Genomic DNA, 18,326 nt, shown 5'->3' with positions numbered 1-18,326 from the left:
ATGTTTTAGGTAGAGAAGAGGCAAGAACTTCCCTCATCTGGAAAAGAAGGCAACAGAGATGGGGTCTGGGGAAAGGGAACCCCTTAGCCTTGCTGAGCAAAGCCCTGTACAGGAGGCCATGCAAACCCTGGAGGCTTGCGAGCAAATGGGTGTCCTTGGTTTGAGAGTGTTATGTGACACTATTCCTGGGAGAAGCAGATGCCTACCTCCCCCAAATAGGATACCAACAACAGACTAAAGTATGAATTCCACCAGAGTCCAGCATGGTGAGCCAATGAGTTTAATTGTGGTGACCAGAATACGAGCGAGGGGCTACTTATAGGAACAGAAATGACTCAAAGGCAGCTGTGTCACTAAAAGCCACCCCAGCATGGGTGACAGTTCGTGAAGAGTGGAAACCAGAGCACACTGCACAGCCTGCAGGCAGCTCATCAGGTCAGAGAGTTGTCCGAGCCCCTTAGGCCTCGGGGCTGGTCTCTGCTGCCTCCACACAGCTCAGCTTGACTGAGAGTGTCTCTCAGCAATCCTTGTTGCTTCTATGCTTGGGGAAGGTGGTGCAGTGAATCTGGCCATTTTTAAGGACCTCCTGAAGCCTTTGGGTTGGTTACTTCTTACGTTTAAGGAGCTTTCCCACAGGATTGGGTAGTTTGCCTCTCTTTAGAACAGCCTCTGCCCCAATAAGCCTTTTTTCTGAGTGGAATTTTTTTATCTCTGAGGAAGCCGCTAAAGACCAGGGAGTGAGGTCAGATGGGCATCCCAGGCTGTGGGTCCTCGGTGCATGAGCTGTTTCTCCCATAAAGACCAGTGGTGTGGGGAGTGTCTGACCATGGCCTAGCTCTCTAGTGAACACACAGAGCAATGGAAATGGATGGAAGAGAGTTTGTAGTCTGAAGTGTGGGGTGGATTAAGCGGGGGAAGGCCTCTAGTATCTTCTCTAGCCATGGAGAAATCTAGGTTGTGGTTCCAAGTCTTCAAGCTTCGGGTACAATCCTGAGTCACAATTCAGATCTTGTTAACTCAGAGGTTCCTTCATCGGACCAAAGTTTATACTCCATAACTCATTAGGTCCTAAATAACCCAACCTCTGCTGTTCCCTCAGTGGAGAGAGAGAGAGAGAGAGAGAGAGAGAGAGAGAGAGAGAGAGAGAGAGAGAGACTGACTATGGCAGGCATGGCAGCACCCACCAGGAATCGCAGTACTCATGAGCCTGAGGAAGGAAACTGGTGAGTTTAAGGGTAGCCTGAGTTCTGCAGTAAAACACTGTCTCAAAAACCTATTTCTTTCTGAGGACTAGCTGAAGTATTGAATTGAAACATTGATGGCCTGTCCAAGAGTATTTTTAGTTCTAAAAGGACAGAGGCTGTTTCAACAAGTCGGTAGCACATTTGTCTTAAGACGCACTGTAACCTATTGTTAACTCTGGGATCTGAAGTGTTCCACTCTCTGGCTTGGATTCCTTAGTAGAGACCAAAGCACCTGTCACTGAGGTGCTCTGAGATATAGCTTCATGCTTTAAAAGTGGGAAAGATGTTAAAGATGGGGGAGAGGGAGGAAGGACGGGGATGGCAGACTCTAGCTGTCTTGCAAGGCCACGGCTGCTGAACCCACAGCCTCCCACGAGAGATCTCAGTCCACGGATACACAACAGCATTTGTCTATGAATGGTCTACTCAGGACTCTGGGACTGACAGAATCACCTGAGCCAGCCTGTTCATAGGACGTCAGGGTGCACGGGTCCTTTGGCTGCCTGGAGAACTCCCTAGGCACCTAGCAGTGTGATCGCCAGCCTCCTCCTGCGTACCATGAGCTGGTTGAGGAGAAGAACTCCAGGTATCCATCCTACCGCTGTGGAGTGTCTGCTAGGTGAGGGGCTCTGTGGGGTCCCCTTGCAGTGTAAGGTTCCGTGCAGTTCTTACAATCCCATCGGGTAGGTCTGCCAGTCTCAAAGTTTAGGAGACTGAGGCCCAGGGAGGTGCCACGTTATAGCTGGAGCACAGACTGAGGCACTGTGATCACTGCCCTCCAGTGGTAGGCGCTGGACTGAATGGAACAATGCCAGATGTAGCCAGTGGCCTCGAGGGGGTGTTTTCATCTGTCTCCTACCCTGTGCGAATCCCCTTCACCTCCTCAGAGTGGGGTCTGAGGTTGTCTGGGGTTCATCTATCCACGGTGTGAACACATTTCTGCTCCTCTGGGGTCAGTTCAGAGTCAACTCCACCCCTAGGTTGTCTTTGAGATCTCAAAGTTCAGAATCCTGAGCCCTCCAAGTTCTCGATCTTGCTGAGATCAGTCTCTGATCAAGTGACACATCACAGAGAGCAAAACCACAGGCCGACCTCTCTCCTTGTGTACACGAGCCCCACCCCTGCCCACCCTGCAGCACACACTCTGACTACTCTCTCCAGGAGCCTCTTGCATAATCTGTAAGATCATGTTTGGCTGTAAAGTGTTTCTTTTAACTAGAAGAGAGCTTATTTCTCTCCCACTGAACAGTTCTGAAGGCAAGTTTTCCAGGGCTGGGTGGACACCTCATGATAGTGTGGTCCAGAAAAGCTATCTCATCCTACCATAACACCACCATCCATCCCTAAGGGGTCCAAGATGGCAGCGGGAGCACTGTAGTTCACAGGCCCAGAGAGAAGGGTTGACAAAGGCCCATCCTTACCCTGAAAGACATTTCCTGAAGTTATCTCCGCTTATATCTCATTGGACAGAATCAAGTCACTCGGCCGTCCCTAACTGCCAGGGAAGCTGGGAACAAGAATTGGGGAAGCCATGTGTCAAGGCAAGTCTTGGAGAGATGGAGACAACCGGGTGTTGACAAATAGCCATCCATGTCTACCACAGCATCAAGGATAGAGACCAAGACAATGAGACCCACAAGCCAGTCATGGCTCAAAAGACAGAGCAGCACTGACACGTCGAAGTCGCTGAGAACCCTACCCGGCCCCACAGAGCCACATCTTGAGTTCAGTGGATACTATCCCCCTGCCTCTCTCCCTAGATGTACCACTAGAAGGGACATGGCATTCTCCTGAGTGGGTTACTCATGGGAGGACCTGGAACCAGTCACCTGTGGAAATCCAGGGGTAACCTATATTTCTAGACAGTCTATCAATCAGTCATAGGCGTTGTCGTTTTTGAGGAAATACAACTATTCTAGATCTTCCTGTAGTGCGATCTTATGATAAATTCGATTTTAAATCTTTAAACTATTTGTGTGTGTTTTAATCTGCCCATGTGCTGCCACGCATGTACCCATACATACACAAGCACATGGGCAGTGTTGGGCGTCTTTCTTGGCTGTTCCCCACCATAGTTTCGTGTTGTTTGAATTTTTTTAATTTTGTAATTATATTTATGTACAGAAAACTTAAGTGTACATTTAACCCAGCTTAGTGGTGAGTTCTTTAGCCTTTGCCTTTTCCAGCTTGGCAATGCGAGCCACAGACTTAGGACCCAGGACGTTGCCTCCCCAGTGGCAGCGGATCTCCTCACATCTGTCATTATAATTGGCCCTCACAGCTTCCACCAGCTTAGCCAGAACACCCTTGTCTTCCGAGTTCACCTGTGTGAAGGCAACAGTGGTGCGTGTCTTCCTGTGGACCAGGCGCCCCAGCCTGGCCTTTCCCTTGATGATGCAGTAGGGCACCCCCATCTTTTGACAAAGGGCAAGCAGGAAAACCACCAGCTCAATGGGGTCTACATCATAAGCAATCACCACCAGCTGAGCCTTCTTGTTCTCCACCAAGGTGGTGACTGTATTGACCCCTGCTCGGAGGACAGGTGGTCTCTTAGTTGAGAAGTCCCCTTTGCCAGCAGCTTTCTTCTCAGCTCAGGCCAGCAGCTTCTGCTTCTTCTCCTGCTTTATCTCTGGCCTGTACTTGTGGGTGAGCTTAAGCAGCTGAGTCGCTGTTTGCCTGTCCAGAGCCTGGGTGAACTGGTTGATGGCAGGAGGTACTTTGAGCCACTTATAAAGGATGGCTCTTTTGCCGCTGCAACCTAATGTAGCAGGGCTATTTGACGAAGCGTGTGAGATCTCTTTTGGGCTGGATGTCCTGCCCAATGCCGAAGTTCTTAGGCCTTTTCTCAAACAAAGGATTGACCTCCTTTTTGGCCTCTTGTTTCTTGACCACGGCGGGGGCCGGGGCCACCTTCTTCCCCTTGGCCTTCTTTCCTTTGGGCATCTTACTCGGCTGGAGGAGCTGAATTCTTTTTTTGAAATGAAGTCTCACTTGTAGCCCAAGCTGTGCTGGAACTGGCTCTGTGGACCAGGCTAGCCTCCAACTCACATGCTGGAGATTAAAAGCATGCACCAACACACCTGATTCTCCCACCTTAGCCTCTGAGATGGTCCTCTCACTGAGCTCAGAGGTCACTAGTTGGTTCAACTAGCAACTAGCAAACTCCAGGGCAGTGCCTGTGTCTGTCCCCTACCCCTGGACTTTCGTACCTCCCGAGATCCAAGATCAGGCTCTCAAGCATGCACAACGGGCATGTCACCAACTGAGCCCGCGATTGTTCAGTTTTGGTTTGTTTCTCTGTCTGTTTGTTTGTTACTGGTATGTACCAAGGGTCCCAAAACAAGGTGTCCCATTATGGTGTTTGCACACACACTGTGGATAGGGCTCACCTCCAGTCTCTTTTCTTGTCTCCTCCCTTTTCTCATCCAGGACCGCCTCTTTCGTGCTTTTTTTTTTTTTAAGTTAGAGTCCACACAGGAGATAAGATGTGTGGTGTCACTCTGTCTTATTCCAGTCAACCTGACGACCTCCAGGGCCATCTATCTCCCTGAAAGCCACATCGTTTCCTCCTCTTTTTTATGCTCGAATAAGAGTCCGCTGTGTCGGGTTGGGGATTTAGCTCAGTGGTAGAGCGCTTGCCTAGCAAGCGCAAGGCCCTGGGTTCGGTCCCCAGCTCTGAAAAAAAAAGAAAAAAGAAAAAAAAAAGAGTCCGCTGTGTGTACCACGTGCATCGCATTGTACCTTTCGTACCACACTTGCTCGTCATCCACTGACGGACATCTGGGCTGAATCCACAGCTTGGTTATTGTGAATGGTGCAGGTACAGGCACCGGTGTGTGGGTCGTAAGCGCAGCCTGGTTTGCGGGTGTCAACTCTGCTGTTTGTGGAGCTTGTCTGCTTCATGGGTTTGACACTCAGAGTCCATCCACTCTCACTGCTGCCTAGCATCCTCTTTCTGAACTACAAGGTGATAGAAAAGGTGGTTTGCTTCCTGGTTTGCTTCAGCAACAAGCAGGGCTGTTAGAGATGCTCTACCTTGAGTCTCCCTGTCCCTGTCCCTGTCCCTTCACACAGGGGTTTCCTCAAACCTCGCTTCTGAAGGAATTGCTGGGTGTGACACGCACATATATTTCAGTTCTGCTGAATATACTTTTAATAATGGAGGTACCAGAGTTCCTCATACCCCAGGGATCTGGTGTCTGACATGATGCTCGTTCGTTTAGAAGAATAGAAATGAGCCCTGTGCTGTTTTCCCACTTAGATACATATATGCACACTCATGGATTTCCCAGGAGGAAAAAAATTATATTTATTTATTTCTATTTACTTTGTATGAATGTTTTGTCTGCATGTGCACCCGGTGGATGCCTGTTGCCCTCAGAGGTCAGAAAGAAAGTGTCAGATCCCCTGGTACTGGAGTTAAAGATGGTTGTGAGCCATGTGGGTGCAGGGAACTAAACCCAGGTTCTCTACAAGAGCAGTCCCAAAGACAGCATTTTCAGGAGAAAAGCCAAAAGTCACATGCAGCATTCAATGGACCCAACAGTAGCGAAATGTACACATGAGCATGTAAGAATCAAAGAAAATACAGTTTCTTCAGAGAAATCCAGGAGACTGTCTGCCCTTGAAATCACAGGTTGGACACTGTTTTCAAATGATACGAAGACAGAACAGGATCAAAGCATATACAAAATCTCCCTTGTCCCCCAGGACCAAGTCTGTCCACCGGGATCCCTGCAGTGTGGGTGCCACTTGAGGACTTACGAGTAACACAGTGCTCTGGCCCCTCCCTGTCCATCTTAGATGACCCTGGGAAATTCCTAAGCCCACTGAGAACTGCACAGGAACACAGAGAGGAAAATGGTCTTTTGAGCTAACGACAATAAAAAGTGTCATTCAAAGAAGGCATAGACCCAGACGTGGAGACACGCGCCTATCATGTCAGCACTCAGAAGACCAAGGAAGGAGTTTTGTGAGTTCAGGGCTAGCCTGGGCTACATATTGACTGTGTCTCAAGAAAGATAAGGAGAAAAGAATGAAGAAGAGAGAGAGAAAAAAAGAGAAAAACGGAGGAGGAAGAGAGGCTGCAGCATTTACTGGGTGCTTGGGAACTAGGGAGCCTCACTTCTGTTATTTCAAGAAGTCCTAAGGGATGATCCCAAGATCTCCACAAGGATTAATGCCCCTTCCTTACACAAAGGAAACTGAGACAGAGAGTGGTCACATAACCTGCTCAAATCCACATAGTTGATCACTGACAGAGCCAGGTTTCAGATCATTCTGAGTCCAGGGCTCCAACCTCCTCACACACATCCCGTGAAAAGAACTGAAGATGTTCTTTTTGGCGATAAAAATCAGGAGCAGATGCAGCAGGACAGTGTGTGAGCCAGTGATGCAGTCGGTGCAGAGAGCTGCAGAGAGCAGGACATCCCAAACAGACAGAAAACAGCAAACGAGGACCCTACCCAGCAAGTGCCCAGCTTTTGGCGGCCGCTAGAATTGTGAACTACCCACTGAGTGAATGGGTGAATGAATGAATGAATGAATGGATGGATGAATGAATGAATAAATGAATGGATGAATGAATGAATGGATGGATGGATGGATGGATGAATGAATGAATGGATGGATGGATGGATGGATGAATGAATGAGCAAATTCACATACTACCACATGAGATAAAGAAATCATCCCACAGCAGCTGGTACCCAGGCTATACTGAGAGCTAAAGAAGTACCAGTCATGCATGGCCACCATCTCCTGTGGTCTCCCAAAATCCTATTTCCAGAGAGGGCCCTGTCAGAAGAAAAAAAAACCAAAAAGCAGAAACCAAAAAGCCAGGAGCAGAAGAGGTTGAAAACAGAGAGCGAGCAGCTCCCACCAAACCCTTCATTTACTTCACTTAAAAAATTACTTGGACAGCCTCCCCCTGGCTCCTTCTGGGCTTCCCGCCCCTCCCCGCTCTGCTTTTTCAGACAACTCATGCATGTGTGAAAATAAACCACAGCCCGCCGCCCCTAATGACCAGGTTTACCGGAAGCTCATTGTACCTCCAGAAAAAGAGGCAGCCGATGGTGTTTTTATGGAGCTGCTAAAACCGCCATTTAAACCACTTAATACCAGCAAGCCTGAATTCCAGGGGACCCACGAAGTTCCTGGCAGCCCCAGGCTCCAGCCTCCACTTGGCATGAAAGTGTGGGCTTTGGGGTCAGGGAGGCTCCCCCTATGGAGATTGCTGGCTGCTGAGCCCCTTGGGAGTGCTGCGAGTGGGAGCCCCTCCCCACCCCTTCCTCAGAGTGCAGAGCTGTGGGTGTGGGGACAGACGGAGTGAGGCATCTCCTCCCTGGGTCACACTGGTCTGGGTAGGGACTGGCCTCTGTCCCTTGTCCAGCCACCGCCTGCCCTCATTACTCTCTGCCAGTCCTCACGGTCACCCATCTCCGGTCACCCATCTCCGTACAGCTTTTCACCCCTCCCCCTCGTTTGTCCGGTGTTTGCAAAAGGCTTAACTGCAGGCTCTGGGGCGGCAGGGATAGCTCTGAGAGGGGACAAGACTGTAGCATTTGGAGATTCTTGTTGTAAACCCCTTCATCAGAATGGGCACTAAACTCTTGAGACCTAGGCAGAGTGCGAACTACCAAGTGGCCCCTTGAGCCTGAGCAAGTGGATTGTGACATACCACTGCCTTCGGGCTCTTTTCCAGTTCACACACACACACACACACACACACACACACACACCGCCCCTCTCCCTACAATATCCCAGCAGTGGCTGCTCTTCCACCACAAGTTTTCTGTCTCACACCAAGTCCTTGAGAACAAACTACATTTCTTTTTCCCTCAGCAAGTTACAAAGAGTATAGTATACAGTTGGTGCTACATAAATGTTAGCAGAAGGGTTATGCTCCCAACAGGCCTTGCATACCCCTCTAACAAAATACATGAGGCACTACCCTCTACACTCTATATTTTCTGCTTGGGACTTTCTTGTCTGTGCTCTGGGAGCCGACAGAGATCAGGCGAAGCCATCCCAGCACCAAGTAGTAGGCCAGCCTTAAGTCTCCACCATGACTGCCCCAGGATGAAGCCAACTTAAAGGAATGTCAAAGGTGGGTTAAGACAACAGGTTCCTTGAGTACCTGGTCCATCTGGGGGCCGTTCCACCCATGAGCTTGATGACTATCAAAGAGGAGGAGATGTGGTGGGCCAGAGGCTAGCCTCAGGAAAACCAGGTCACATCACTTCCCGTTCCCCATCATGATGTGTGTCCATTTTAGTGTCCTATGTGAGAGACATCCATGTAGACGGAGTGTTTCTAGTACCCACTCCTAGTGAGCCTTTGTGCCAGCACTGAATCAGAAGCTAAGACTCCCAGACATGCCAGGTTCCCTTCCTTGCCCTCACAGCCTCATCATCTGGCTCAGAACCACCAGGCACACCATTGTCTAAACCTCCATGTGCCTGCTCACTCCTCACTTGCCTGTCTCTAGCATCCCTAAGCTGACCTAGCCCAATTCCCCAGCTGCCGAAGCCCTTGCCCTAGTGCCCTCTGGAATGGTGTCCCAGTAAGGACAAAACTCCCCAGACTCTCATCCTTTTCCTTGTGTCCCTAAGGCTACAGTTCTACTGCAGGCTGTGCCTCAGCCTCCTCCCTAACTCCTCAGCCTCTGAGACTCCCCTCCTCTCTCCAGCTTCCTTCCCTCCCTCACCCTCTTAAGAATGTAGCTCTAGCCTGCTTCTCCTGCTCCTGGAGGAATCTTGGAATTGTTCTGAGAGATTCTAAGACCATTGGATGTTTCCTCCAGGGATGGGTCCTGGCCACCTCACTTCCGAGATCCTCAACCTGGTGTGTAAAGGTGTTTGCTTGCCCAGTGGCTGATTGAAATCCTGCTGTGCTTCTGCTCTAGTCACTCCCAATAACTGAAGGAGGCAGGCTGGTAGAGGGGCCTCCAGGATAGGACAGACAGAGGGGAGGAAGGGCTGGATGACGCCATCTTTCCACCCTCTCCTCCCAAAGACAGGCCAAGGGCTGCACTCTATTCATAAGCCCAGCTCTGCAGGCTCTGAAGCCCCTCCAGTCCCTGTGGCCCCAGGAGGTAATGGGCATGGTGCATAGCTCCTGGCTTTGTTCTCTACCACTGGTGAGGATGTTTCTTCTAAGCTGTCCTACACACACACACACACACACACACACACACACGCTCCCCTTGGCTCTGGTACCATCATCCATTCGGAGGCCAGGTCTCCTGGGGCTGGGGCTCCCAGGGGCCAGTTCCACAGAGCCACAGATAAGGAAGGAAACCACACTGACTGTGGCCAAGCACTCTTCTTCCAACCAGGAGGCTGGGACGCATCTGCTGAGGCTCCCTGTGTCAAAGCGCGGCCAGACAGGGCCATCATTGAGTCCGCGGAAGCCTCATCAACCAAAGATCACACCAATAATTTCTAAAAACCACCCGATGATTTGGGGCCCATTAGCATAATTTGATGTATCATCTGTGCTTTGACTTTCACTGGGTAGGCAGTTTCCTCACACACTCGGCGTGTGGGGAGACTGAAAGGGACGCATTTGTCTTGTCTTGAGGACTCATTTGTACAGTCTCTCCTGTTACCACGTACTTTCAATGGCATCCCCTCCTCCCCCGAGACATCTTGGCCTTGGCATGATGACTGTCACCCCAGCCCTCCACACTGCCTGTCGCATCCCATTCTGACTACCATGTCCCCTCACCTCACCCTAAAAAGTACTTTACCCAACTCCCATCTACCCAAGGCTTCGGCTGCCCAGTACTCTCAGGACCTCAGCTTCATCTACACACACACACACACACACACACACACACACACACACACACGGGGGGGGGAATAAATATGTTTATAGAAAACATCCCTAGTCAAAGCAGCACCCCCAGCTGTGTCCTACCTGAACCCTGTACGGTGCCAGAGAACATCAAAGAACCTCAAAAGCAAGCTTCAAGCCGGTGGTGATAGGCCAGGTCTCACACATACCTGGCAGCCTAATCCATACCTCTCCCAGCTCCTAGACAAAAGAATCCTTCCCCAAATCACCAAGGCTCTTCCCTCCTCCTCTCCAGTGGATCCTGCTTTCCACCACATTGGGAAATTAGATGCAACCAAAAGAGGGGAACGCAGACATCATCAGTGCTACCTTCTGTCCCAGTGTATCATCACGATACACACACACATACACACACACATACACACACATACACACACATACACACACACACACACACACACACACACACACACACACACCTTACATTTGTGTCCTGGGCCTTGCCCTATTCAAGTGCTCCCACATCTCTTCTCTTACTCCTGAAGCATTTCCAGCTAACCCATACAAGCTTTAACATGCACATATACAAATACACAGACACAGGCGCGCACGCGCACACACACACACACACACACACACACACACAGAGCAGTGCCAGAGGCAGAGCCTGTGGCACAGTGGCTCTCAGCCTTCCTAATGCTGTGACCCTTTTATATAGTTCCTCATGCTGTGGTGACCCCCCAACCATAAAGTTATTTCCTGGCTGCTTCAGACCTGTCATTTTGCTACTGTTATGAATCATAATGTAAATATCTGATAGGCAGGATATTCCGAACCACAGGTTGAGAGCCACTGCTAGCACAATGCAGGAAGAGGTTAGAAAGGTTCGGTGAGGGCTCAGGCAGCAAGACAAGCAAGTGTATCGAAGGAAACACTGCAGGTGAGGAGACAGAGATGCACCAAGAAGGGGAAGGTAGGTGGGAGGTGAGGCCAGAGAGAAGCGTGATTTTCCTTGTGAGTCTGGGAAGGTACACAAGTCGGAGAGGTATGACCTCACTTGCATTTTCAAACCTTGGAAAGGAGAAGACACAAAATGCAAACGTGGGTTACTAGGGTGTCGTGCACGGGCTTGCCTGGTACTCTGAGTTTGTAGACGGGGGCGAGGCACCAACATGGGCAGTGAGGGCCAGTCAGAATGGTGACCATGCTTTCCTGGGGAAAAGAGAGCCAAGGAGAGACTTTCACTGTTCTCGCTGCTGCTTCTAAAGGCCCAGGCTCAAAGGAATGAGAGTGAGCACAGGACTGAGCTTACGGCTCTCTGTAACAGCTATCAGGACATGGGTAGGATTCACCCAGACATGGGCCTGGAAGAAAGGGCAGGTTCTTCACACCTCTCAGACTCCACTCTCGTCCTCTGAACAGGTCTCTCATGCCTGACCCTATGCTAGGAGCCACCAAGTCAGGCAGGGGTGAAACACAGGAAGAAGCATCCAGCAGGAAGTATGCATGGATAAGACCCAGGAGGAAGTGTTGGTCCCTTGTGTGGGACACTGGGAGGCCCCACCTCCAGCCCTGGGCTCCGGACTCTTCTGTTCCCATGCTCTTAGGACCTTGGTCTCAGGAGCTCTCTGAGGCTTCAGTGCATTCCTCAACAGTCGCCTGTCACAGAGTTGTACTGATGAAATATTTGTCAGATCAAATGAAAAGAAAATGAAAGTGCTTTGAAGAGTGCTTCAGAAGGGCTGGGGTTTGGAACTGAATAGGAGGGAGAAGTTCAGCAGCAGTTGCAAGGCCCTCCCTAGTGGAGCAGTGAGAGGAGGCACAAGCCTGGATACTGGGAATAAGGTATTAGGGGCGTACGAGCCTCTCGTTCGCACCCTTAAATGCAGGAGGGTGGAGAGAAAGAACAGAGCAAGCATGAAGAAAGGAAGACCAAAATCCTTAGAGAAATTAATGATCCAGAGAATATACTTTCAGGAATCATTTCTATAGTTCTGTATTATGGTTATGGATCAATTTTGGCCTTATGAATCTAGATTAAGTAGCCAGAAAAGTAGTGTGTTCTTCATATGTGTGCATATGTGTATATGTGTGTATGTGTGCACATGTATGTGTATATGTGTGCACAGTTATGTATGTGTATACATATACATACATGTCTGTACATATGTGTGCACATGTGTATGTGCATGTCTAAGTATATGAGTGTGCATATATGCATGTGTATTGTGTATATGCATTTGCATGTGTGTGTGCATGGACGTGTATGTATATGCCTGTATGCATATGTGTGCATGTGTGTACATTGTGCATATGCATATTTGCATGTGTGTGCATGTATATATATATGTCTGTGTGTATGTGTGTGTACGTGTGTGCATGTGTGTACATGTGTGGGTATGCATGTGTATATGTGTGTGTGAACTTCAGACTTTATAAGCAAACAATTTGCTAAGTTGGGCATGGTGGCTCATATCTGCTAGCTCAGCATCAGAGAGACAGAGGCAGGAGAATTGTCATGAGTTAAAAGCCAGCCTGGACTAAATAGTGACTTCCAAGCCAGCCTGGGCTACACAGAGTGAGGCCTTGTCTTAAAAGTAAATAAATTTAGAGAATAAATTTAAGTTTTTTAAATTGTCAAGTTACTGGGGACTGTATTTATCAGATGATTCCAGCAACTGTCCTAGGAAAATACAGTGGCTGATCAGCTTGTGGCTCCCCCATCAGCCATCGAAATAAATATTCCACCAACTGTTCAGAACTTGCATGTGTACTTGTGTGTGCATGTGTGTGTGTGTGTGTGTGTGTGCGCGCGCGCGCGCCCTTGTGCACATACACATGCTCCAGCAGAGAAACTGAGTCAAGTGAGGAGAACTGAGCTGAACAAGGCAGTCTGGGCCATCCTTCCTGCTGGAACTGGAGCTGACTGGAACTGGACTGGAACTTGCCTCCACTGCTGCTAGGGACAGTGCTGGGTAATGCACAGAGCAGACTGGAGCCAAAGCTGACACTGATGCCAGCAAACTGAATCTGAGCCGTCAGTGTGTCTGCAGGTCCCTTCCCCCATGGCTCCTTCCCTCTCTGTGTGAACACTGCTGACAGGCTACCTCAGCCCTGTCCTGGCACTTGCCCAGGACCAGTTCTCAACAAGCGAAAGTCTAGAGACAAAGGCCTTGTTACGCTCTGTTCCAGCCTGCTAATCTGTTCCTAGTCCAGAGGTGCTTGAGATTCAGTTCCTCCATCTGCGAAATGGGCTGATAGCACTTGTCACAGTGGCACCTCATTGCTATGGTGAGCCTGTAGTTTACAAACTAAAAACCTGGCATGGTGGCTCAGGCCTGTGACCCTGTGCTTGGAAGGTTCATAGAGGATCATGATGAATATGAGGCCAGCCTGGGCTACACAAGAAGCCTAGGGTCCAAAAAAGAACATGAGAGGTGACCAGCCCCCAGCTCAGAACTGCTGGGGGAGTGTGTCTGGGAGGTGAATTCCCTACCAGTGCAGAGGGTACATCCTCTTCTAAGGGACTGTCGTGTCTGTCTGGGGTCTGCCTTCTTGGGAAGGAATCTGTGGGGCTGGAGACATGGCTCAGTGGTTAAGAGCACTGTCTGGTCTTCCAGAGGTCCTGAGTTCAATTCCCAGCAACCACATGGTGGCTCACAACCATCTGTAATGGGGTCTGATGCCCTCTTCTGGCCTGTAGGTGCACATGCAGGCAGAAAGCTGCATGGTGAATACATAACAATAAATAAATAGATTTTAAAAAAAAAGAATCTGTGGCATGCAAAGAACTGGGTGATGCCCTGCCAAGCTGCAACTTCCTACCCCCCTGATGGCCTGCTGAGCCCATCCCCCATCCCTCTCAGCATAGTCCCCAACCCAGCTTCAAACCTGGGCTCCTCAGAAGGTGGTGAGGGAGGAGGAAAGCAGGGGTGGGTCCTGAGCCTCAGCTCTGCGCTCAAGACTATAGCGTGTGCCGTGATCCAGGGCGAACTTGCCTGGGAAGATCTCAGGGAAGTCACAACATCCAGAAAGGGCAGGTGGGTCCTGAGCCAGGCACCCCAGCACTCAACCGGCTCCTTCTGCGTTATCTTGCAGGGAACTTCAAAGGTCTGTGCAAGCAAATCGACCACTTTCCCGAAGACGCGGACTACGAGGCTGACACCGCAGAGTATTTCCTCAGTGAGTCACCCACGGTGTTTTAATCTCCCTTGGCTGAAGGGTCCCTCGCTTTCTTCCTTCTGAGGGTCAAAGGTCAGGCCTATTCAGTACCCCGGTTACAGCAGAGGGTAGGAAACTGCTGCTCCTTCTTAACTGGCCAACTCCTACTGGTGCCCTGAGTCTCTCCTGAAACCTCACCTCCTCCAGGAAGCCACCCTACTTTCTCAGGGGTTTCCAGACACAGCCCTTCAACACACTGAGGGGAGGGGGTCCTCCTTGTCTGCTGGGTAACATCCCCCAGTTCTGCAGAGAAAGGCAACACAGGGCATGGCACAGAATAGGAACTCAGGAAATATCGCTCAAATAATAATGAAACCCGCAGGCAACACTTGTACTAGAGAGACGGAAAGAGGGGGAAGAGAATTTTTCCTTCCCCCCGAAAGTCCAATCAAAGTTAAATCCTGGTGTAACTGCTGTGATCTTTGAGTCCCCCTGAGACATATTATCAAGAGAAAGCATTTTTGAAGCCCCAAGGAAATTTCTCAAGCATCCCCAGAAACCAACACAGACCTTGTTAGCAGTTATCGGATTTCCCAGAGAGGAGCTGAGGGTCCTTGAGGCCTGGGGCAGCCGTGCTAAAGGCTCTCGGGCGGCTGGGCTTCGGGGAGGGGGGTTTGTTTACAGAGTCCCAGGAACTGCTGCCCCCACCTCTGTTCCTGGCTGTCTCTCCTCTTCCCCTCACCAACAGCATCCCAGTTAGCATCGCCCCTGACCCTGGGAGGCACTTTCTTACCTGAATTGCTCCCGTCTCTTTCAATAATAACTACTCATATCAGAGGTGGCAGCTTGCAGGTCAGCTTGGGATCAGTTTCCCTGCAAAGTCTGCGGAAAGTGGAATTGGAGGGGCAGCCAGAAAGGGGCAGAAAGAGAGCAGGACACACTTTATAGATTACTTGTTTATTTACTTATTTATTGGTTTGAATTTTCTGTTGTTGGTTTTGTTTTGTTTTGTTTTGCTTTGCTTTGTTTTGAGACAGGGTTTCTCTGTACAACTGCTGAGGCTGTCCTGGAACTCCCTCTGTAGACCAGGTTAGCCTCAATGTCACAGAGATCCACCTGCTTCTGCCTCCCAAGTGATGGGATTAAAGGTGTGCGCCATCACTTCCAGTTATTTATTGGTTTTCTAAAACATCATTTCTCTGTGTCACTCTGGCTGTCCTAGAACTGACTCTGGAGACCAGGCTGGCCTTGCACTCAGAGATCTGTCTGCCTCTGCCTCCTAAGTGCTGGGATTAAAGGCCTGTGCCACCAAACCCAGGTATTTGAAGGGAGTCTTGGGGAGGAAGGGAGAATATCATAAGAGAGTTATCATTGCCTTTTCTGAATTCCCTCAAGATTTTGTGCTTAAGTAGAATTCCCACGGGGCTATCTGGGTATCAGTCATTAACTGTTACTGTATCTGGAGTCAACCAATGCAGTAAACATGGATTGGGCGCCTGCTGTATACACAGCCTGTTCCGAGTTGTGGGGAGGCCAAGATGGACCTGTGAGACAGTCCCTGGTGCCAGTGAGAGCAAGCATTGCGGCAAGGGAGGGGAATGTGTCTCAGAGACGGCTGGTCAGGTATGATAGAAACAAGACCTGAATATCGAAGTCGGAGGTCAAAGCTGAGCCCCACCCTAGGATACACACACCTGGGCCCCAGGTCTGATGTGGCCAATCACAGCGAGGGCATTACACTTCATCAGCCAGACAGGAAGCACCTGGAGACAGCCTGTCTCATTCAGTACAGGACTCGGAATATAATAGTTCCTCAATAAAATAATAGTTCCCCAATAAATGTCTCTCATGAAATACAGGATTTCTCTGGAGCACGCTCTGATGTGTTGAGTCTCCATTTCCTTAGAATTAAAGAGAGAAGTGTCTGGGGTACCGGCTCACCTCACCCCTGCATGGAGGGTGGGCTTTGGTTTCCTATGGGACCCAAACCTGACCTGAGTTCACTGAACAATGCAGGGGTTCTAGAGTGTGGATAACAAATGAGCAGATGTTTTCTGCAAAGGATAGGACAGGAAACATTTTCAGCTGTTTAAACCACACTGGCTCCATCCCAGCCACAGACGGGGGAAGCCATTGAACAAATACCCCTTTTCTTTTCTCGTGTAGCCCAGACCGGCCTTCCACTTACTATAGACTCAACCAACTTCTGTTTTAGTGAAGGTGTCATCGCTGTGAAGAGACACCATGACCATGGCAACTCTTACAAAGGCAAACATTTAGCTGGGGCTGGCGTGCAGTTTCAGAGGTTCAGTCCGTTTATCCTGACAGTGAGCATGGCAGCATCCAGGCAGACCACGGTGCTGGGGGAGCTGAGACTTCTACATTCTGTTCCAAAGACAGCCAGGAGGAGGCTCTGAGTGCAGAGACCTCAAAGCCCATCCCCACAGTGGCACACTTCCCCTGACAAGGGCACACATCCTCCATAAAGCCACACCTTTATTAGTACCTGCTAACAGTGCCCTTCCCATGGGCCAAGCTTATTCACACCAACACAACCTTAAAATTCCAATTCTCTTTGTTTGTTTGTTTGTTTGTTTGTTTGTGTTTGTTTTGTTTTGAAGACATGGTTTTTCTGTGTAGCCCTGACTGTCCTGGAACTCACTCTGTAAACCAGGCTGGCCTCAAACTTACAGAGATCCACCTGCCTCTGCCTCCCGAGTGCTGGGATAACAGGAGTGAGCCGCTATACCTGGTTTTTGTTAGACGTCACTTGTTAAGGGAAAATAGATGCAGGATTTTTAGTCTTATTTCCCATGGAAATCCATTCACAAAAACTTGCAGCAGCCTAGGACAGGGTGAGGGTGCTGGCCCTGAGCTATAGAACATGGTAGTCTGAGCTAGACAGCACAGCTCTGGGAAGGTCGAAGCCACCGCTCCTGTCAGTCTCTGCAGCCAGGGGAGCTGGGAGGCAGGGCTAATTTCTCTAGAACAATCCCTGGCCTCAAACATTCTTTCTGGCTCAAAAGCCCCTCACAGGTCCCTCTCACCCCCTAACTGTGTCTCCATCTTGTACCTTATCACCACACACTTCAATGGCCCATCCAGCATCCTGTCAAGATGTAAGTCCCTTAGTCTCTTACCCATGCATTTCTTCACCTCAGCATCCAGCACAGGGCCTGATGGGGAGACAGGGTTTGGTAATGTGCTGCACTGACAGACCAAGGAAGTGACTGGATAGGAAAATGAGTGTGGAGTAAGTCGTGGTGACATATTACAAGGGACAAAGCAAGCAGCAAAGCCTTAGAGTTGCTGAGGGCCAGCAAGATGGGTAGGTTTCACCTGGAGGCAGGCTCAGCCCAGAGCCCAGGTCAGTCAAACCCACAACCTTAGCTCACCTGGTACTTGAGAGGTTGGAAAAGGGACAGAATTTTCCTGAGGGAAAGATTAGGGACCTGTCTTAGGGTTTCATGGTGAAGAGATGCCATGACCAAGGCAACTCTTATAAAGGACAACACTTAGTTGGGGACTGGCATACAGTTTCAGAGAGTCAGTCCAATATCATCCAGACCGGAAGCATGGCAGCTTGCAGACAGACATGGTGCTGGAAGAGCTGACAGTCTATATCTTTATCCAAAGGCAGACAGAAGGAGGCTCTCATTCCCCCACTGCATGGAGCCTGGACACAGGAGCCTCAAAGCCCACCCCCACAGTGACACACACCTATTCCAACAAGGTGCGAAGAGTGCCACTTCCCAGGGGTCAAGCATGTGCAAATCACGTCAGGACCTTATGTTGCTACAGAAGTAGAAGGCAGCCTGGGGTGCTGAGGAAGCCTGCTCCCCCGGCACACTTCCCATAGGGGCGTTCACAAAAGCATTTCCTACAGTGTTACCAGAGTGTAAACTTTGGTTCTAAAAAGATCTTTCATTTATTCACCGAGACACACTAAGTACTTACTCCATGCTTGGCTTCGCTAGGTTCTATTGTCGATACTAGGGATCTCAGGATGAACCAGAGACAGTTAGGCGCTTTGGAAAACCTGTGTCCTAATGGAGGCAAGAAGCAATGAGCAAGAGACCATATTCCTGCCTGATATGGCCTCAGAGAATGGAATGGGGAAGG

General features: G+C 49.8%; 1 protein-coding gene across 2 annotated transcripts in view; it reads left to right on the top strand.

The window, feature by feature from the left end:
- Cacng2 (calcium voltage-gated channel auxiliary subunit gamma 2) overlaps positions 1 to 18,326 on the top strand; it is a 127,562-nt gene that overhangs the window by 92,926 nt on the left and 16,310 nt on the right. For both annotated transcript variants that reach the window (XM_087559290.1, NM_053351.2), the window contains 1 exon segment: positions 14,142 to 14,225. In XM_087559290.1, coding sequence (XP_087415416.1) covers positions 14,142 to 14,225 — 84 coding nt within the window.

The sequence above is a fragment of the Rattus norvegicus genome, chromosome 7, assembly GCF_021556685.1.
Source record: "Rattus norvegicus strain SHRSP/BbbUtx chromosome 7, alternate assembly SHRSP_T2T, whole genome shotgun sequence".
NCBI lineage: Eukaryota > Metazoa > Chordata > Mammalia > Rodentia > Muridae > Rattus > Rattus norvegicus.
Note: the sequence above shows the minus strand (reverse complement) of the source record. Positions and strands in the feature narration are given on the sequence as shown.